The 20,736-nt window shown below is 44.8% G+C and overlaps 1 protein-coding gene across 3 annotated transcripts; it reads left to right on the forward strand.

Annotated features, from left to right (window-relative positions):
* The first annotated feature begins 330 nt into the window (after positions 1–330).
* Positions 331–20,065, forward strand: gpatch1 (G patch domain containing 1). 3 transcript variants are annotated; one of them, XM_088939124.1, is made up of 20 exons: positions 331–420; positions 1,495–1,629; positions 2,630–2,715; positions 4,100–4,260; positions 4,432–4,529; positions 5,443–5,501; positions 5,953–6,198; positions 7,126–7,273; positions 8,091–8,170; positions 9,085–9,289; positions 12,595–12,942; positions 13,776–13,954; positions 14,422–14,549; positions 14,959–15,101; positions 15,861–16,048; positions 16,702–16,926; positions 17,849–17,965; positions 18,553–18,659; positions 19,122–19,273; positions 19,681–20,065. In XM_088939124.1, the coding sequence occupies exons 1-19, from the start codon at positions 348–350 to the stop codon at positions 19,267–19,269; spliced, it is 2,874 nt and encodes a 957-aa protein (XP_088795250.1). In that variant the 5' UTR covers positions 331–347; the 3' UTR covers positions 19,270–19,273; positions 19,681–20,065. The 3 variants fall into 3 exon arrangements, with proteins under 3 accessions (XP_088795250.1, XP_088795248.1, XP_088795249.1); XM_088939122.1 differs by having other exon boundaries at positions 16,702–16,909; XM_088939123.1 differs by having other exon boundaries at positions 15,864–16,048; positions 16,702–16,909.
* Positions 20,066–20,736: the final 671 nt, after the last annotated feature.

The following is a 20,736-nucleotide window of genomic DNA, read 5'->3' on the forward strand; positions in this document are numbered from 1 at the left end:
GTTCTGGATAATACAGCTTACATTCTAGTATGTTTTAAGATGAACACACACATTTATGATACACAATCCAAAACATACTGAAAAAAATTATTTACTATTGTGTTTCTTTACTATTACACTGCACACCTCTAAATAATTCAATGCTGTACTTATTAAGCCATTGCCTTACATCACTTTACATTTTTAATTCTGAAAAATAAAATGTCAATAAAAAAATATTGCAATATGTTCTGGTTAATACAAGAGCTAACTGCAACGCACTATGATTTGAAAAAAGTCTTTGAACGCCGGTGTTTGCAGAAACGTGTTTGACCTAGACCGGACACCGTAGTTGTAGTAGTGTAAACATGGCAGCCTCTGGTAGTGACAGTGAGGAGGATTTTGTCTCTTACGGAACTCCTTTAGAGCCCTTTGAAGAAGGTAAATATAACATAATCTTGTTTCTTTTTGCTTAATTGTGACTATAATAAGCACGTAGATTCGTTTTTTAGTTTGTTGACTCGTGTAGGCCTCTAAATGTTTGGAGCAGCAAGTCAGTTAAATTTCTAGCGGTTCACGTAGTCGTGATGTTCTTTATAAACATTTTTAAAAACCACAGTCAAGACGAGGTATAAAATATCAGACTCGTCGTTTCTATTGACCGTTCATCATTTTACTAGTGCTTGCTTCGTTTCCAAAAGCATAGTATTTAAAATCATTTGAGGGGACATCTTTGTCATCGTTCAAAAGTAGTATCTGGTTAGTTTTATGCTGTACACGAACTGCACATTTTTAACTTACATTGTTGATTAATATGTATTTTCCGACCCAGATGTTATCACACAATAAATAAAATATTAACAGAAGCTGTATGATGGCGTTTAATCTGGGCCTAGAGAAAACAGTGGGTGCCTCTAGCATGCCTCGTACGAACTGCTGTATCTGTTATTTAAGGCATAAAATACAAAGTACAGAGTATACACTTTGAAAGGCAGATTATTATAAACTGCAGAAGGGACACTGTATTCTTCAATATTAATAAAGGTTAATGGAAGTCAAGGTGCTAATGTTGTGAATAAGCTGCTTTTCAGCGTGAATTCCTGTAGTGATTACATTAACCTTTATTGCCCCTAACGTATTTTCTCTTCCATATCAGGAGTTCATAACATGACAATAATACAATACAGCAACACAGCAATTCCATGATACATAACAACATTTAACAGCATTGCTCAGCAGAACTCAATCCAGTGATTATTTCCTTAACAATTTATAATGCATAATGGTTAAATGGATTAACATTTTGATTATCATGTTATTGTCAGTCTGCGTTGATTTCTATTAAAATTAGAATTCTGAAATAGTGCTGCTTCATCTTGTTATATGGCCTTTCTTGGCTGGAAAAACAAAGAAACTGAATGGGTTTGATTTGAGGATGATCCGCACAAGGGAAACAGAAGAAGCTGTTTGGAGACTGTGTCCGTACTGTGCTGACGACCTTTTCCCCCCGGGCAGATGGAGCCATCAGGAAGCCGGTGCCCATTCAGGAGCAGACGGTCAAGGACGAGAGGGGACGATACAAGCGCTTCCACGGAGCTTTTACTGGAGGCTTCTCCGCCGGTTACTTCAACACCGTGGGGTCAAAAGAAGGTGTGGGAATATTTCCTGGAGTAGGGGCAGGTGTTTCGGACAAACACTCGTGTCAATAACCGCCTACAGTCTAACCACAGTTGTCCCTCCACTGGGTTTGAAACCAAGAGGGCAGCTGTGTTCAGATTCCGAATTAAAATCAGTCCCTTTCTTGGAGTGGTTAATGACTATTATTAAAATGTTATTTAAATGCTTACAAAGATGTGAGTTTTGTGGCTTTTGTGACGTCGGGGATACTTTGTTCTGTTTTGGGAACAAATATTGAGACGTTTACAGTGTCAAAACACAAAAAACAAGGAAATCCGCCCCTCCAGCATCCAAAATCCCCCCCCCCCCCCCCCAATCGTCATCATCGTATTCTTATTTATAAGGGTCTCTTGTCCTGGTTCTGAAGAGCCCCAATCCAGTTATTTGTTTGTTATTTAAATATTAGTAACACTTGTTAAAGTAAGCTTTGTTTGAATGAAGGGCATTCTGAAGGGAATTCTGGTCCCTGAAGCCTTGAATTGGATATTTCAGTTTTTGTTACAAATGATCTCTAAATTACTTATTTGAATACCACGATTTAGTTGATCATAGTCTATTTGCTCCAGGCCTTCTGTGGTTGAAGATGTCGAGGCTGCCTGCTCTATTGGAATAAAGTTTTTAATGTGCAGTAGTGATTCTCAATCCTGGTCTTGTAGGATCACAAGAACAGAGGAATGGTCACAAACCAGAGGAGACCAATCGGTCAATGTTTTTTGTTTGATAGTTAGTAGTTAATTAATCCAAGAAAGATCTCATCTGGAATAACCATGGTATTCCTGGAGTGCAAGCAAAACAACCTTAATGTAACACACACGTGGTGCTGAATTTTAACATGGTTCAAGTTACACTTCTGTCTTTTAAAACAGATCTTTTTACTTTGTGTCTGCAGTGTATAAGTAGATGGAAATGGCAGAATGCCATTTGTACCATTTCTGAATTGCATGTTTTCATAAAACACCTCCCTTTTTTTTAGGATGGACACCTTCCACATTCGTTTCATCACGCCAGCAGAAGGCAGACAGACAGCTGCTGAGACCTGAAGATTTCATGGATGAAGAGGTAATCGCATCACTTCTGTAGAAATGCTGTGTGAGGTGTGTGAGCCTGTAAGGGGAGGTGTGTGAGCCTGTAAGTGAGTGGGACACCTGTATGCTGCGTGAGGTGTGTGAGCCTGTAAGTGAGTGGGACACCTGTATGCTGTGTGAGGTGTGTGAGCCTGTAAGGGGAGGTGTGTGAGCCTGTAAGAGGGTGGGACACCTGTATGCTGTGTGAGGTGTGTGAGCCTGTAAGAGGGTGGGACACCTGTATGCTGTGTGAGGTGTGTGAGCCTGTAAGAGGGTGGGACACCTGTATGCTGTGTGAGGTGTGTGAGCCTGTAAGAGGGTGGGACACCTGTATGCTGTGTGAGGTGTGTGAGCCTGTAAGAGGGTGGGACACCTGTATGCTGTGTGAGGTGTGTGAGCCTGTAAGTGAGTGGGACACCTGTATGCTGTGTGAGGTGTGTGAGCCTGTAAGTGACTGGGACACCTGTATGCTGTGTGAGGTGTGTGAGCCTGTAAGAGGGTGGGACACCTGTATGCTGTGTGAGGTGTGTGAGCCTGTAAGGGGGTGGGACACCTGTATGCTGTGTGAGGTGTGTGAGCCTGTAAGAGGGTGGGACACCTGTATGCTGTGTGAGGTGTGTGAGCCTGTAAGAGGGTGAGACACCTGTATGCTGTGTGAGGTGTGTGAGCCTGTAAGAGGGTGGGACACCTGTATGCTGTGTGAGGTGTGTGAGCCTATAAGTGAGTGGGACACCTGTATGCTGTGTGAGGTGTGTGAGCCTGTAAGGGGGTGGGACACCTGTATGCTGTGTGAGGTGTGTGAGCCTGTAAGTGAGTGGGACACCTGTATGCTGTGTGAGGTGTGTGAGCCTATAAGTGAGTGGGACACCTGTATGCTGTGTGAGGTGTGTGAGCCTGTAAGAGGGTGAGACACCTGTATGCTGTGTGAGGTGTGTGAGCCTATAAGTGAGTGGGACACCTGTATGCTGTGTGAGGTGTGTGAGCCTGTAAGGGGGTGGGACACCTGTATGCTGTGTGAGGTTTGTGAGCCTGTAAGAGGGTGGGACACCTGTATGCTGTGTGAGCCTCAGCCAAAGGTGAAGCTGATTCCATTTTCTTTAGACCTGTGTAGTTTGAAATCTCCAACCGATTCCAAATTACAGGGTCAAAGAAGTGAAAAATACTAAAAAGGTCTTGTGACACTGGCTGTGGCAGAACGTGTTTCAGTTCAGGCCGAAAAGGGCGATGAGATGGCACTGGCCTGCCTTGGCCGTGACTGACATTAGGATTGACCATTCAAGAAGAAGGGAGCAAGTGCACCACAAGTGACGTTTGTTCCCTTGGTTTTCCCTGTGCAATCTGCGGAACTATTCAGTGTTTTTGTTTTTGGTGTGCCATAGGACCTAAGCGAGCACGGGATAGCATCCAGGGAGATCACCACCACAGACGACTTTTCTTCCAGCAAGAAGGATGAAATCCGGGACAAGGCGCGAGCTGTGGCCTCGATGGCTGGTCCCATCCCTGGAGACACACTTCTGGAGGACCTGATCACTCCTGCCAGGTGAGCTGCGGACTCTGCCTGGCCCAGACGTTGGCCAGTAGGGCCCTGCTGCCACTCAGAGGGCTTTCGCCCTGGTTCCGTGTGGCAGGTCACAGCTGCCAAACAGACGAACGCACGAGACAGCGTCTTTAATTCCTGCGTTTTATTCTTCTGATGCTCTTTTCCTCCTAGGACATCGATTGGGTTTGAGCTACTGAGGAAAATGGGCTGGAAAGAGGGTCAGGGAGTGGGACCCAGGGTAAAGAGGAAAACTCGGAAGCAGGGGGCCGGTAAGCTGCTAAATTTTTTTAGGTGATTTTCAAGAGCCAAGAGGAAACAAAAAAGCCCAAGCTGTTACTGGGTGTCATTAATTTAGCTGCTTCTGCAGTACTTACACCCAAAGGGTATTACTGAACAAAAAGGTATGTTCTCTTAGGGAACTGTCAAACGTGGGACCTGTTTTAGAACTTGTTGTGCTGGGCAGGTAAGGTTAAGGCAAGGGTTTGAAGATATTTCACCGTAGGGTCATTACATGTAAAGTGAACCAAAGGTCAGAACCATCTCTTCTTGAGAAACTAATACTTAAGACCATGATTGCAGTTTAATTTCTCTGTGACTTTGTTGGAGTCTGGTATGACTATTGAAAAAATGATACGCTTCACCAGCAAGGTGGATCTAATTATGGGTTTTAACCACTGTTTAAAAGACTTTTAGATAAAGTCACTTCAGGCTTGGGAGTCATGAGTCAGATTTTTAAAGGGCCCATGTCTCAACCAAAAAAAGGGTACAATTACTTGGAATTTGGTCTGTCTGTATCTCATTCTGTAACTTTTTAAGAGAAAATCAGCCCATTTGAATGACCCTTTATGGAAAGTTTCCTACAGTTCTTAACAGTTTTCTGTCCAATGTTTTATTTTTTAAAATGGTTATTTTGTCATAGAATTCAACACAAACATGGAGAAGAGGGAAGCCAAATCATTTGGGTCAACATGACAGAAAGTCTTATCAGTAATTACTCCTGTAGCGCGTCCATATAAATTATAAGATGGCCTTGTATACCTGAATGAGTAATTTCTGCTGTTTGTGTTGTTGCTCCTGTCCTGTATTGGATTACACTATTGTTCTGCCATTCGCTTTTGCAAGGTGAGCATCTATTTGTTCTTTCAAAAAAGTTACATCAGGTTTTGTTTGTGGTTGTTACAGATCCTGGTGTGAAAATCTACGGATGTGCTTTGCCACCGGACACTTTAGACAACTCCGAGGTAACTCATGGGTTCTGTGTTAGACCTGAAGCACTGCTGTCATGAGACTACAGAATTTTCATTTATTTTGTCCTAAGCAGTACCATACTGATGTAAACCTGGAATTTCCTCATGACAGACCAGTTCTACTCAGTTACAGTTTTTAAAACTAAGTGTTATATTGTTTCATTCAAATTCACAGTACACACTTGTCCACTGCTTCTATTTGTGTTTTAGGCACTGGTTCTTAGGCTGAAAGCCATGGTCAATAACGAGGGTGGGTTTGTCCATTTTCTACTGCACAACATGTTGTTCAGGTGTTATCTTACTTTTCGTCGATGTTTGGCAAAGAAACAACAGCTCACTTTCCCCGGAGCACGGTCCCTTGAGGCGAGATATGTCTCTTGATTAACCTTGGGCAAGATGTAGGCTGCCACTTATCCCTGCAATTTTTGTGTTTGCTGCTTGACAGGGTGAAGAAGATGATTATGCTCCTGAAAATGTGACTTTTGCTCCGAAAGATGTCACCCCCATTGACTTCACCTCCAAAGATGACCTCCATGGGCTGGGGTACCGTGGGCTGAACCCGCAGCAGGCCCTGCTGGGCAGCTCTGGAAGGGGGCACATTGACCTCTTCTCTCTGGGCTCCGACCGGATGAGCAGCCTGCTGGGGCAGGACAGGCCGAGACACAACAGGAGAGTCGGGGTATCGGGACAGGTAGGACTCTAAAGACCCATAGGTTTTGTTTTTTTTGTTTTTATTGGCTTCAGAAAATACTGAAGCAATGCATTGTTGCTTCAGACACTCCCTGTGTTTGGACGCTTGCATCCAGGAATAAGTTGAAGCCTTTGTATCCTATCTAAGGTTATTCTCTGGCCTGGGTGGATTTACTGTTGCCACCTTTCTGTATGTTTGAATGCATGACCTTTTCTTTGAATGTCTGAAGCAATACATTGATAGATGCAATACTTAATCATGATTAGACTACTCCCATGGCCTGTGGTATGTTTTAAGTTCAGAGTTCTCTGGTTTCTTCTAACTAAAAGTACTCTGCATCAATGCATAACTCCCCTCCTCAGAATTGCAATGGCTCCTGGTGAAATTAGTGTAATTTTTTTTCTATAAGGCATTGAATGGTCCAGTTCCAGGTTATCTTAGTTTAAGATTTATTTCAGTAGTGTAGTCGAACTCTATCTGAGACGAAATCTGAGAGCAGATCCTGCTGGTGACCAGTCTTCTAACAGTGGGTGATTGAGGCTTCTCGCGTTTTGAGTTTGTGAAATCCATAGCCCAGATCTGTTAGAGACACTGCGACATCAACATATTTGCTGTAAACTTTTAGTTCTACTAGGTCATTTAGCTGTGATTTTCTTAAATTTAATTCTCTGTGTTGAACAGTACTTTAGGTTTTCTTGAAAATGCTCATAAAATGTAATTATATCAAAATGTGAACATATAGAAACAGTCAAATGCAATACACTTGCAGAGAAAGGAGATTTTTTATGACAGATTTAGTCATAAATCCTCAGCTGACGGAGCCTACAGGAGGGAGTGTGAACATGGAGGAGCTCAGAGATGTATGATAGAGCCAGGTTTGACAGTCCTCTCACCCTCCTGCTACGGTTGTGTGTATTGAATGCCCAGGCGTTTGGGGTGGGCGCTCTGGAGGAGGAGGACGATGACATCTATCACAGCGACTCCCTCAACTGCTACGACAGCGTGATTAGAGAAGAGACAGGAGACGGGCTGTTTGGCTGGACGGCACCACAGGAATACACCGGGAAGAAAAAGGGTATGAACGGACAAATATTTCTGCACTTGGAATAGATCAGGGGAAGATGCTTTAATACGCACAGGAAATTGTTGTCCCTCCTGAAATTAATATGCATTCCATTCACTAAACATGGACATTTTTTTCCAACATCTCTAGTTTTATAAAGAACGATTGTGTTAGCAACTAAAAAGAATGACAAAAGCTGTTAAAGGCCTTCTGTTTCATGCTGTTATGAGGCAGAGATCTTCTCTATTTCAGTTAAATTCGAAAGTAGCAGGGAAATGAGATCTCTTCCTATTTAGGTCAGTTAAATAGAACCCATTGTGTCTGGCTTTAACAAACAATTCCCAGATGCAGCACTCTTAAGAATAAGTTTATTGTCACACCACTAGAAGAGGATGATAATGCTCTCATGGAACAGGTGCTGAGACATAATATTACTGAACAGAAATGGCCCATTCTTTCAATAAATGTCTGTTCTTGGCTAGTTCTGCATATCACACTGTCAGTCTCTAAAAGAGGATTTCAGAACTAATCTTTATTTTACCGCTTTAGTTTTCTTAGCCTTATAAAATCAGGAGATTTGCAGGAACTAATTTACTCTAAAAAATGTAATGTTGAGAATTAACCCTGAGTTGCACCCGGTTTTCAGAGCTGGGGTGACAGATGTTTCCTACTTTCTTCAAAAGTCCAATCTGAAATATAATTTTTCTTTTACTCATAGATTTGGGTCTTCTGCTATTATGAAAGTAGCGGATTGGGTGAAGGTGGTGCTTTGCTCAGAGAGAAGGCTGTCAAAAATCAATGTGTCGTTTTGTTGGGTTGTTCCTTGCAGGATCTCATAAAGATGTTACTTACGTGGGTAAAATTTTGGATGGCTTCACTTTGGCTTCACAACCTGAGCCTTCCAAACCGGTAGGTTTTTCACTTCCTGGTTTGTTTTCCTGTAAATGTTTGCTTTATTGTGTCATCAGTAGGAGAATTGAATGCTAATCTCCTGAAGATTTGAAGGCTTTTAAATGCCACTGATCAGGGCTGTCGCCTTCTCTTTTGTTTCATAGTCTCAATCTCCATTCTCTGCTGAGAATCCCATCCCTGTGGAGTGTAATTAAAGCATGATGTGTGTAAATATGAGGTAGTAATTCCTAGCCAGCTTGACAATTTTAGCACCCTACCAGAATGGTGTAAATCCTGTCTTATCTGCAACACTGCACTGTGTTTGGAGGTGTAGCTGTGAGTGTGAGCGTGTTTGCACACCAGTATCCTACAGTTGTTTTAGGCTATTTTTCACTCCTGCTGAAAGTATTGCCTGAAATTCGGTAGTGGTTTAAAGTGGTTAACCATGACTTTGCAAATCAGGCTTCTGGTAGAGATAACGGTAGCTTAAAGAGCCAGGAATAACTTCTATATCTTAATTTATATTTTCCGTATCACATTCTCTTCATTGTTTTTGCCGTCTCTTTTAATGCTTGTATCCCTTTCTTCGAGAGAGATGAGATAAACAGAGTGACCTGTGGCTCAGTGCTGACCAGGTGTTTCACATCTGCCTGCACAGCCTCTGGGTTCTAGTATTAGCTGTACTTCCGTATATCCAGCTTGCTGATCCTTCAGGTTGTTATAGCTACGTTTTAGATGAGAGGTCAGAGGTAACATTCAGGTGAAGACAACACAGGTGACTGCAGGTGTGGGGAACGCAGGACCTCTGTGACCAAGTCTCAGCAGATGACACTGGGTTAGACCGTGTTCATCTGTAAATTCGTGAAGCGTCTTCCCGCTCAGCTCATCTCTCAACCCTCTGGCCCCTGTGCTTCTCTTTCCCCGCGCCCCAGACGTACCCTCCTCCGGACCTCCCCAGGGACTTCCGGCCCGTCCATGTCTTCCGGCCCGTCCTGGACGTGTCCAGCGCCAGCCCTCAGGTGGTGCAGGCGCTGCAGGCCTCCACCGGGCAGGTGTGCCAGGGCGCCCAGGAGAAGGGGCGGCATGAGCTCGACGCGGCCCGGAGACGGGAGCTCCTGGGGGAGTCGGCGCTTCAAGGTGGGTGGAGCCGTTTTAGGTCCTTCTCGGCAAGTGCGGACATTCGCTTCTTCTCCCGCTGTTGGGAGAGACTTGCTCAGTTTGCACTCGTTTCCACTGCTGTTTTTTTTTTATTTTTATTCGTTTCCGGGGGAATTCCCACCTCTGGTGTTACCTTCCTGCAGGGCAGCTCCCATGTGAGTATGGGAAGTGTCTGTCCACCTCTTTCAATCGGATCTCGCCTTTCCCAGTGCTCCATTCAGTGAGCTGTGCTGCGCTGCTCGATTCAGCACAAATGACAGACCTCAGCTTTCTGTCCATTTGTATGTGTGAGATGAATAATTATTTATTCATCTAAATAAGCTTACACTTATTTAGCTAATTTCTGGAAACTCCACTCAAAGCGCTTTATAGGTAATGGGGACCCCCTCCACCACCACCAGTGTGCAGCCCCACCTGGATGATGCACCAGTCTGCTCCCCACACACAGGCTCTCAGTGGGGAGGAGAGCAGAGTGATGAAGCCAGTTCAGAGATGGGGATTATTAGGAGGCCATGATTGGTAAGGGCCAATGGGAAATTTGGCCAGGATGCCAGGGTAACACCCCTACTCTTTTCCGAGAAACGTCCTGGGATTTTTAATGACCACAGAGAGTCAGGACCTCGGTTTTACATCTCATCCAAAGGACGGTGCCTTTTTACATTATAGTGTCCCCGTCACTATACTGGGGCATTAGGACCCACACAGACTGCAGGGTGAGCACCCCCTGCTGGCCCCACTAACACCTCTTCCAGCAGCAACCTTAGTTTTTCGCAGGAGTCTCCCATCCAGGTACTGACCAGGCTCACACCTGCTGAGCTTCAGTGGGCTGCCAGTGGTGAGTTGCAGGGTGATATGGCTGCTGGGTATGAGCATTCACCCTTCCCCAGCCCTGCTGGTGCTCTGGCTGGTGTGACACACCCCATGGTTTTCAACAGCAGCCGAACTGAAACCTCATTGTTTGCAGATGCATGAGCACCGAGCCTCTCTTTGCTCTCTGTTCGGCCACAATTATTTTTCTAGCGGGGTTAATAGCTGCTTCAGTGCTGCTGTATTGTGAATGTCTCCCCAGTGGTGTAGTTATTTTACAGAGTCTGAACAACCATTGCTGATTACACAACTATCTGAATTCGGCACACACCGATTAATTTGATGTTAGTAGGTGCAGTCAGGTGCACACACAGAGCTCAACATTACTGAAGGCTAGTTTCTTTCGACCTGTTTTGAAAGGTTTGTTTTGCAACAGCTCTTCCCAGTAGAGACCGAAGGAGCAGTTAGCTAGTACTGTAACAGAGCTAGTGCTCTGACGAATCGATAAATGTCCTGCGGTTGGAGTGTAAATTTGGTGAAATCCCGGAGCAGCTCCAGTGCGAGAGAGTGAGAGTGAGGCTGTCTCTAGTGGGGGGGCAGGAGGGTCGCAGGGTCGCTGCGGTTTTTATCATCAGTTGGAAACCTGCAGCTCAGTGTCTAATCTCACTGTCAGCAGATTTCACTGTTTGAAAGGACCCCTGGTGGGCGAGGGGGTGTGAAGCTCTTCTGAAGAACCCTCTTCAATGGAGTCTGTCAGCACCAGTTAGATAACTCTTTAATGGATTATGTTATCTGGTGAAATGATAATTTAAAAGAAACTATTTGACCACCCATGATCTATAAGGTCACCATGGCGACCCAGGTTAGCTCACTGAGCCTTCCTTGAAACCTGCTTTTTGCTGATCTATGATGTACCTTTGAAAGCAGAAAAAAGCACATATACTGTCTGGGTTTCCAAATTGCTAGAGAAATACTTTGTGTGAGCTCTCTTTCTGGGCATCTGATAAATGTAATCATGCATTTCAAATGTCCACAGATTCTGAATTTAATGACAGCAGAACCAATGGGATGTATGCTTGTTTTCCGGTTGAGAATGTGGTTATTTGAGTTCCCATTGCCATAAATCACCATAAAAAGGTGGTTTCCTTTAAAAAAGGACATGTTGATGTTTTAATGAAGTACTTTCTGCATTCTTCTTTCACTCTATAAGCTGTTTTCTTTTCGTAGACAAAGCATATTTCATGTTATTAATCAGTTATTAGAATGTCATACAATGATATTAACAAACAAGAAGACTTAACTCTTAAGGAGTGATTATTTTTATACATTTATACTGATAACCCTATTATACCACTTATGGATCAATTTAATTCTGTTAAATAGAGATAAATATTTAATATGCATGAATTCAGAATGATAATTAGAAAATCATCAAAGTTAATTATCCCAGACTGTTTCTTGAAACAGGTTTTAATCACCAGTACACAGCTGTGTTTGGAGATGGTATCGCTATTGCTGGCTCAGCCTCACAGTATGTTTCGTGATTATTGAGACAGCCAAGGCATTGGTTGTGAGGAAGAATGATGTTGTTTCTTCCTCAGTGTGCGTTCACATGCCACAGTCATTTGTAGCTTACTTTTCCGGGAATTTCCTTAGCTAAAAACAGGATCAGATCCAATACACGTAGGTACCAAATGTCTTTCTTCACTACATATTTAGGATGTATGGGAGTAGAATTTTTGTAATGAGTTGTAATTTGGTAGAGAAAAGCATTCTATTGTAGCATTTGAAATGTTAAGTTTTATTGAGGTAAAAACAGTGCATAAATTCGTAGAATGAGGGATTTTCTTTTCACATATAGTGCATTTTCTCAGGCTTAATACAGAAAGGATGCAATCAAAGACTCAAAGACTGGTTTCACATTTTTTTAACTTATCTCTTGTCCCAACCCTTACCATGCGATTGATATTGTAGTGTGAGAGATGAGGACAATGTGCTGTTCTTGCTGTGTTTTGTCATATTGTACACATGCGAAAAAAAAAGATTGAATAAGGCAGGTGTTCCTACTCGGGTCAGATAGCAGCTTTGTACCCTAGAGCGATGTTGAAGATGGTCGTTTGTGTGATTCTGTGATTCAGTGATTGTGTGAATTCTAAAATGTGATTGCTTGAGCAGTGCAAGCAGCTAAACAACAGCTGACTGTGTTCAAGTGGCAGTTCTCATTACAGTATGTTCCCACACTCTTTGCCTGCACCTGTAAACCACCATCAAAGCTCTCGATGTCTTTGCTTGATTTGCTCTCAGTCTTCCATCATGGTAAATTGCGTTTGAGAAAAAAGCTATGTACAGTATGTGGTGCTAAATAACTAGCTTGAGTCATTAGAAATCTGGTAACCAGCCTGAGATATGCAGCTCAGGTCTCTCTCTTTCAGTCTGCACCATCAGGGCTTGTTACGTTTCTTTTGCCCTGTCCTCAGGCCCCAGCTCTGTCTTTGACCTCCTGGACAGCCGAGACAAGGAGCGCTTGGCAGGGATCCGGCAGGCGGCAGAGGGGAAGACAGCCTCCATGGCCCCGTCCCAGCAGGCCCTCTCTGGCCTCTCCCTGCCAGCGGGCGCTGACAAGGCCCTCTCTGGCCTCTCCCTGCCAGCGGGCGCTGAGAAGGCCCTCTCTGGCCTCTCCCTGCCAGCGGGCGCTGAGCAGGCCCTCGGCGCCTGGCACGGCGTCACGGCGGACTCCCGCACCGCCTTCCGGCCCTTCGAGCAAAACCCCGAGAAGCAGGCGCGTTACGACGACTACATCACCAAGCTGAAAAACGGCCAAAAAGGTGACACTGCCTTTTCAGTCAGCACCATTCAGGGGTTCATCATTGTGTTAATGTAGACATTTATTATTAAAAAGCATGTATGCAGTATACATGGGTTTGTGGCTACAGGTTGCCATATTAACAGGCCCAAAGTTAGTTTTCTTTGTGGTCAGTTTCACGGTACAAGACTACGGCATCTGTGAACCGATATTTTCCTGGCTGTGTGAGGGAGGCACTGGGTTTATGAAATCTGTAGGTTGCGCCAGTTTACTGCAGCCCGTGTTATGCAAAGGCAGTTTTTAATGCTTATTCACAGACAGATTATCTGAATTGTGATGTCGGTTCAGCTGTTGCAGTAAAGAAGACAGTGAATAATGAATGTAGGTGGAAGCCCTTGGCATAGGAAAATATATTAAGCCTTAGTTTCAGCAGACTGCAGTAAAAACTATGGAGGTTAGTGGGTTTTGTATGGAATTAACCCCCACTTTTTTCACAAGGAGATTAGTTCCGCTCAGGTGCTGCTCTTAGGTGCCCAGAGTTGAAGATTTTGCGGGGGAGCTCAGATCAGGGATGAGCTGTGCCTCCAGCAGGCGCTGCTGACCTAAGAGCCCACAGACCTCAGAGACATTCCCCAGTATAATAATGGTCCTTAATCTTGCATAGCGCTTTTCTGGACACTCCACTCAAAGCACTTTACAGATAATGGGGATCCCCTCCACCCCCACCACCAGTGTGCAGCCCCACCTGGATATGATGTGAGAAATAAGGATGCCAGCAGTCCCTTAACTTCACCTCCACCAGCGTGTGTCTGGAAGGAGCGTGGCTGAAGGGCCGCTTGTGCTGTTGCCCTCCAGATGCGCTGGATTCCAGCCTGGACCCCCGCATGACGGAGTGGGAGCGGGGCCGGGAGCGGGACGAGTTCGTCCGGGCCGCCATGCTCTACAAGCCCTCCAGCTCCACCCTGGCGTGCAGGTTCACCCGGGGGCGGCAGGAGGATGACTCGGACACGGTGGAGGTCCAGCGCGATCAGGAGGTGCGCTCGCCGCGGCGCTGTTCCCGCCCACGCCCTTGGTGTGGAAAGTCTCGGGCTCTGTGGTGGTGCAGATCTCCACCTCTGCTGCCCCCACGAAGGTTTCCAACTAAAAACGGTTCCTTACATTTAGGGGTTTCTGGGATTCCAGATTCCAGCCTTGTTTCACACACATCCCAAAGACAGTCTGCTGCCCCGGACTCCTAAAGGCAACTACCCTTCTCCCAGTAACACGGCTCTGGAATTTCAGTGTGCAAAGCTTTTCCTGCAGTTTCAGTGTTGGAGAGGCGTGACTGACATGTAGTTTCAGTGTTGGTATCCTGTAGCACAGCCTGAGAGCCTTTGACACATCTGACACATCTGAGCCCAGACAGGATTTTCCACCTACTGTTGCCTTGCAGTGTGGTGTGTTGAGAGTATCAAGATGGAGATGCGCAAGTTCTGCTTATATTAATGAGCTTTTTCTCCAGAACGACGCCAGTGATAAAGAGGCGGCAGTGAAGATGAAAATGTTTGGGAAGCTGACGAGAGATACATTTGAGTGGCACCCTGATAAACTGCTCTGCAGGAGATTTAACATTCCTGACCCTTACCCTGGGTATGTAAACAAAGCCTGCTGTCCCGATTGCCTTTAGGGAGCACGGTGCCTTCTTATCACAGTCTGTGTTTGGGTACAAAACAAATGAATTCACATCTGCTGAATTTCAGCTTTGCTTACTTGTAACATATGTTCTTGTTAATATATACAGTATCAGAGATGAGGAAAGTTGTAATGAATTACCCACACTCACAAGTGATTTACTTCTGTTATAGTTGATGTAAACAACAGCAGAACTGTGACAGGCAGTAACAGTGTTGTGAGTGTTGCATGCTTAAGGAAAAATGTTTGGTAGCAAAGTCCCTGCCTTGTGAAGGCACTGTAAAATGTAAATTAAATGTAAATTTCAGGGAACAACAACCAGAATGTTGTTTCTTTCAATCATTTCTGTTTCCTGATTGCCTCTCAGGTCGGGAATCGTCGGTCTCCCCAAGGTCAAGAGAGACAAATTCTCTGTGTTCAATTTTCTGACGGTGACGGAGAGCAGCCTCCCTGCGGCCAGGGGAGCAGCACCAGATGCGCCAGCACAGCCTGCGTCTGGCCCATTGCAGGGTACGTGTCCTGCTGCGCTCTGCTCTCGCGCCTTCAACCGTTAAGACAAAGATGAGGAAACAGCTACTGCCAATGTCAAGTTAATTATTCTAATCCCATCCTATGACCTGTCCAAAACTACTTGATAGCAGCTTTCTTTCTTGCCTTTTCCCAGTGGAATGGTGTTGTTTAGTGTGTAATTAATGGTCCTCAGGTCTGAGTTTAAATATATTGGTATCCACATGTTTTTTTTTTAATCTAATTTTTCCACGTAATTTTATATGCATCCTTTAAAGTAGACACAGATTCTGCTTTAAGAAAACAATACCCTGGCTCTTCTGCAAAACCACATTCTTTTTTGAAACGGTGTCTATATTTTTAGAAGGATGTCTGTCCATGACATCACTAACCCAGGTGACATAGCTGATGTTCTGTGCAAGTCTAATGATCCGTCTTCTCTGAACAAAAAAGAGGAATCCCAGTAATGAAATAACAGACGCCCCAGAATGCAGAAAAACAGACATTCTGAACTGGAGTGTAGAACAATTCAGGAAGGACTATCCCAGATCTTTTCTGCAGATATTGCATCATGAAGACTTAAATGCACTAAATACATTTTATAGATTATTGCAGTTTTTATGCCAGGTCACAAAAAAAGATTTTGTTATGTAATATTAGATATATTCTACACGCAATAAAAGGAGATTTTAAGTGTTGAGTGACATGCAGGGGTGCCGGCTCAGCCTCTCTTTGCCCCTGCTTTCTGCCCCTGTGTTGCAGCAGACTCTGGCAGGCTGCCACAGCCCGGCAGGAAGTCAAGGTGGGATGTGTCCGCCCTGAGCAGCGAGACCAAAGACCCCCTCAGTGAGCTGCTCAGCGCAGCCCGGAGCCAGGCCACCGCGGAGAAGGAGGTCCAGGCCAGCCCTGCCCCGGGGGCCGCCGGCTCGGGCAACCCCGACTCTGAAGTGGTAAGACCTCGGACCCCCAGGCGGTGAGCAGGTGATGCCTGCTGCTCAGCAGAGTACAGAGCAGGGCCGCTCATGACTTCAATGGATTCATGTCAATTGAAGCTCAGCAAGTTATGGTTCTTGCACTTCTGTTTAAGAAAAGTTCAGTGTTAATACTATCAGAATGTTTAATTAAACGTGAATGTTTAGTTATGGGACTTTTTTTTTAAAGACTGGTGGCGTAGTGGTCAGCATCGATGCCTCTCGGCCCTAGGGCCCTGGGTTCAAATTCGGACCTGAGGTGCTGTCTGTGGGGAGTTTTATGTGTTCTCTATGTGTTTGCATAGGTCACCTCTGGGTGCTCTGGTTTCCTCCCACACTCTCAGGACAATCTGATAGTTAATTGGGCAGTAAAATTGGCCCTGGTGTAAGTGCGTCTGTGTCTGTGCCCTGTGACGGACTGGCATCCGGTCCAGCGTGCATCCTCCCTTGCTGGGATAGGCTTCTGCTCCACTGGGACCCTGAACTGGATGAAGTAGTTGGAAAATGGATAGATAGTACTGAAAGACACTTTGGGTGCTTACTTAAGAAGCAGTTGCTTGCAGCAATGGGGAACACTTTTTCTAGGGATATACAGCTTGATGTTGAGAGCAGTTTCCATCTTGTTTTTTAAGCTGAAAGAGGAGGAAGAGGAGGAGCAGGAGAGCAGACCCCCGATGGATCTGTTTAAGGCTATCTTCGCCAGCTCATCTGACGAGAAATCTTCATCATCTTCTGAAGACGAGGACGAAGAGGAAGATGAGGTTGAGCCTCAAGAGGAGTGCGCTCCCGGCTCTGTGACCCAGACCCCTGCTCCTCCTGGTCCACCGCCCGGCAGCCAAGGTGAAGAAAAACTGACCGTGAGCGACAGGTGGTTCAGAAACGCACAGCTGGGTCTGTCTGACTGGTGCGGTCATGGGTTCGAACCTGGGTCGTGACGGGGATCGGGATTGCCCCGAGCCCTGCTGAGCTTAGGCTGGGTTAGTCAAAGCTCTCGGGGTGACAGCGCCACCTGCTGTCTGCAGGGTGCTGTCGGACTTCAGTGCCGAAGCTCTGGTGCGGGGCTGTTGATGTTTCTAACGGGTTAAAGGACAAAGTTGGACGGGACAGAGGAGTCTGCCCACACTTCCTCATTCCCCACTGTGTGCGGCTTGTCGCCACGAGACACGCAAAACACACAATTGGCAGTTCTAGATCGAGTGGGTATAGCAAGGTGTACTGGGATTCTAAATGCATCTGCTGAAGTACAATAAAACAGCTGTTTTCTTCTTTTTCATCAGGGATCTTGAAACGTAATTTGTTGGGGTGAAAGTCCGACTAGTCTCAGAACTAGTTTTTTACGGTGGTGCTTGTGCAGAGGTTTTGGTGAGGGCACGGTGGCGCCTCGCACTCAGGAGGTCTTGACTGAGGGAGGCTCAGTCGGTCCTAAATAAGGTAGCCGAGAAGCAGCGTGGACCTAGAGGACAAGAAACTGAAAAGCAACCTAGGGACTCTCGAGCTCTTGTCAAGGCAGTGATGCCCTTGTCAGGCACTATTCCCTCATTACCTGGTCTGAGATTAACAGAGCCATCTTCACACAGAGAACAAGGTACCGAAAAGCATGTGTGAAGCCTGTGAGAGTGTGAAGTTGCATAATGTCATGCTTTTGTGTCAAGGTCTGAGGGATCTAGATGCTTTTATTCTGCGTTGATGTACAGTACGATAGGGAATTTACCTAAATGAAAATAAAATGCTAAAAATAATAAAAACGGGCTGAAGTAGCTGTTCTCGTCTTTCTTGCAGGAATCCAGGCCACTCCAGTGGAAAACCGCCCTCCTGCTAGATCTTCAGCACAGTCCCAGGACAGCGGACCACAGGATGAGGAATTTGGACCTAAGCTACCACCCCCGTTACCCCCTGGTCAGTAGTCCTCATTCACACTGTATTGAAGGCTACAAGGGTAGTATGGGATCTCCATTCGAACAGAAGATCCGATCAAACTACATGGATTAGATGGAGAAATTGACAATTAGATTAAAGGCCAGCGCTCTTTCCTCCTCTCTACATACTGTATATTTATATAGGAATATACATGCAATGGGTGTAACAAGAATAGAAGTTAGTGTGCACACACTAGCTTGTTTTTCGGTCTCTGGTTGGGAACTTTCCATGGACTCCCAATTCTGTTTTTATATAGTAACCCTAATCTGTCAGAATGAAACGTGACCCCCCCCCCCCACATTCCCTGTTTGTCAAGCGTTAAAATACTTTTTGGAGACGTTTTCTCAGCTTTTATCCCTGCATTGGTTGGCATGGGTGCCCTCTCACAAGCGTTCATCAACCTGGACCTGTTTTTGTAACCACCCTGCATGTAAGCATGTGGCCTTTCGCATGCTTTCAGCATTTGGAACCTGAATCTGGAGTGTGTCTACAGTCCACTCATATTCAGCTGCTTCTGAACATTCAGCTCTTAGGAGGTATTAAACCTCTTTCCTCTTTCCCTCTAGGGGCTTCCTCTTGGACACCTCCTTCAGCAAAGGAGGAAAAACACAAGAAGAAAAGCAGAGAGAAACACAAAGGCAAGAAAGACCATAAACACAAGAAAGGAAAGAAGGTATGCTGAAAAACTTCCTGGGCCATCGACACCACCCTAGTCTGTGTTCACGTCAGCACGTGTTGGTCACGGCCTGGAAGATCAGACCTAACAAAGTTTGTAATTGAAAAGAGGGCTGTAAAAACAACTTACATAAATATCTATTCTCAAGATGAAAACAAAGGATCTCGGCTATTGTTGTGTGGTTCTGCTAGTTAATTTTTTTTCTTTTTGCTTTTGTTGTTACGTTGTGTTTAGTAATCTGGTTCAGTCTTGGTGCCTGTTTTTCTTTACAAAATAACAGGTTTGCCTCAAATGTCCAAATTATGTTTGTAAGCCACGTTGCTTATTCTTTAAATACCGATCTCTGGTTTTCTCTTCTTCATTAAGCTGTTCAGGGCAGGTTCGGCTGTCAAGAAGTATGGTTCTGCACTTTTCCATGGTTGTTTCTTTCCCCTCGGGGTCTTTCCTGTGGCTTTTTAGCATAAGAAGAAACGGAAGAAACAGAAGCACAAGGGCAAGCAGAAGAAGAGGCCAGCAGAGGAGGACAGCGACAGCACAGACGCCTCTGAAGGGAGCGACAGTGATGTGGAGAAAGATTCTGGGGCTTTGTCGAGCGAGGAGCTGCTGAAAAGGTTTTGTTCTTTTGTGTAAATTGGGTGTTTAAATCGAAACCACTTGATTTCTTTCCACTGATGAGATTGATGGCATGTGTGTTTACGGGCAAGTCAGCTGACAGGAAGACGTTTCTTCGCTGTGCCACTAGATGCCTATTTCCTGTTCCGGGCACTATCTCCAGGAGCTGGATTGTTAGCAAGGAGTAACGTAGGCCGTCTCTTAAAACAAAGCGCGTCTGCCTACGTTATACAAGCCTTTGCAATGATAGAAGAGTCAGTATAGTAACTTGTCATCACCTGGGTTGCTGTTAACTTTACCTTGCACATCCAGAAGATTAACACTGTTTTTTTTTCCCCAATCTAGGAACAAATGAATGAATCTGGAATTAAACCGTCTGTCCCTCTCCCCTTGTCTCTTTGAACAGATTTAAAAGCCTTCGAGGAAAGAAATGACAATGTTCCTTGAAGCGAGCGCAGTGCAGAGTGACCCGTCTCCTCTATGAGGATGTTGCGAAGACCACAGTTGCCATGTAACCTAGATTCCGTCGAATGTTTTATGTCACATTGTTCTACTGCTGACCCACTGCTGCACATAAGAGTAACTTTCCCTGCAAATACAATTTTGAATGTTTGAACGTTTAATTTTGGAGTCTGCAGACTGAAGTACAAAATGTGATCGTATACCTTTACAAAAATAGGTGATGACAGTACCTCTAGAAAGGTGGAAGTTATTTTCTGAAGTTATGTAACTGAAATTGAACAGATTTTAAAATCTTCATCTATATTAAAATGATGGTACATTAAAAAAACATTTTCGGCATTTCGTTTGCTGTTTTTAGAGAATTGCAGTAATATTCTAATTCACTGAGCCTTTTCCTTAATTGTAAAAAATTCAAGACCTGGGATGTGACACCGTTGGAACAGGAAACAGGTGAAACTGGCAGAAAAACCACTGACCTCTGTGTGACCTCTGTGTGTGGAAATTCCCTTACAGTGTCATTGAACAATGTGTGCATTGAAAGAATCTTTCCTCTTCTTTCTGTCTCTTATTAGATGATATCAGATTCTTATAAAAAGAGGACATAGACAATGAGGTTTTAATGAGTTCATGATCGAATACTTGTTGGTGAAATTGCAACACATGACCATTTACTCTCTTGGAGTTTTTGTTACCTTACCATTAAGGTGTCACCTTTAAGAAAAGATCAATATTCAATTGGTATTCACTTCAGAAAATTCAATATGACAACATTATTGCCTTGATAAGAATGGAAACAATGGATTTAAAAGGTAAAGGGAACTGAGCTTGACCTCAGAGTTGTGCTGTACCCTGACAGATGGTTGGGATAACGTCGTACTAGAACTCGTTCATCTACAATTTCACTCTGATCTAATCGGGAAGGTGAGATGCTGTAGATCTACCTTGAAAACGCATCAGAGGGGGTGTTTTCCCTTGCGTACTCCTGCTGGGTTGGTTCACA

Source organism: Atractosteus spatula, chromosome 21 (assembly GCF_055471065.1).
Source record: "Atractosteus spatula isolate fAtrSpa1 chromosome 21, fAtrSpa1.hap1, whole genome shotgun sequence".
NCBI classification, from domain to species: domain Eukaryota; kingdom Metazoa; phylum Chordata; class Actinopteri; order Semionotiformes; family Lepisosteidae; genus Atractosteus; species Atractosteus spatula.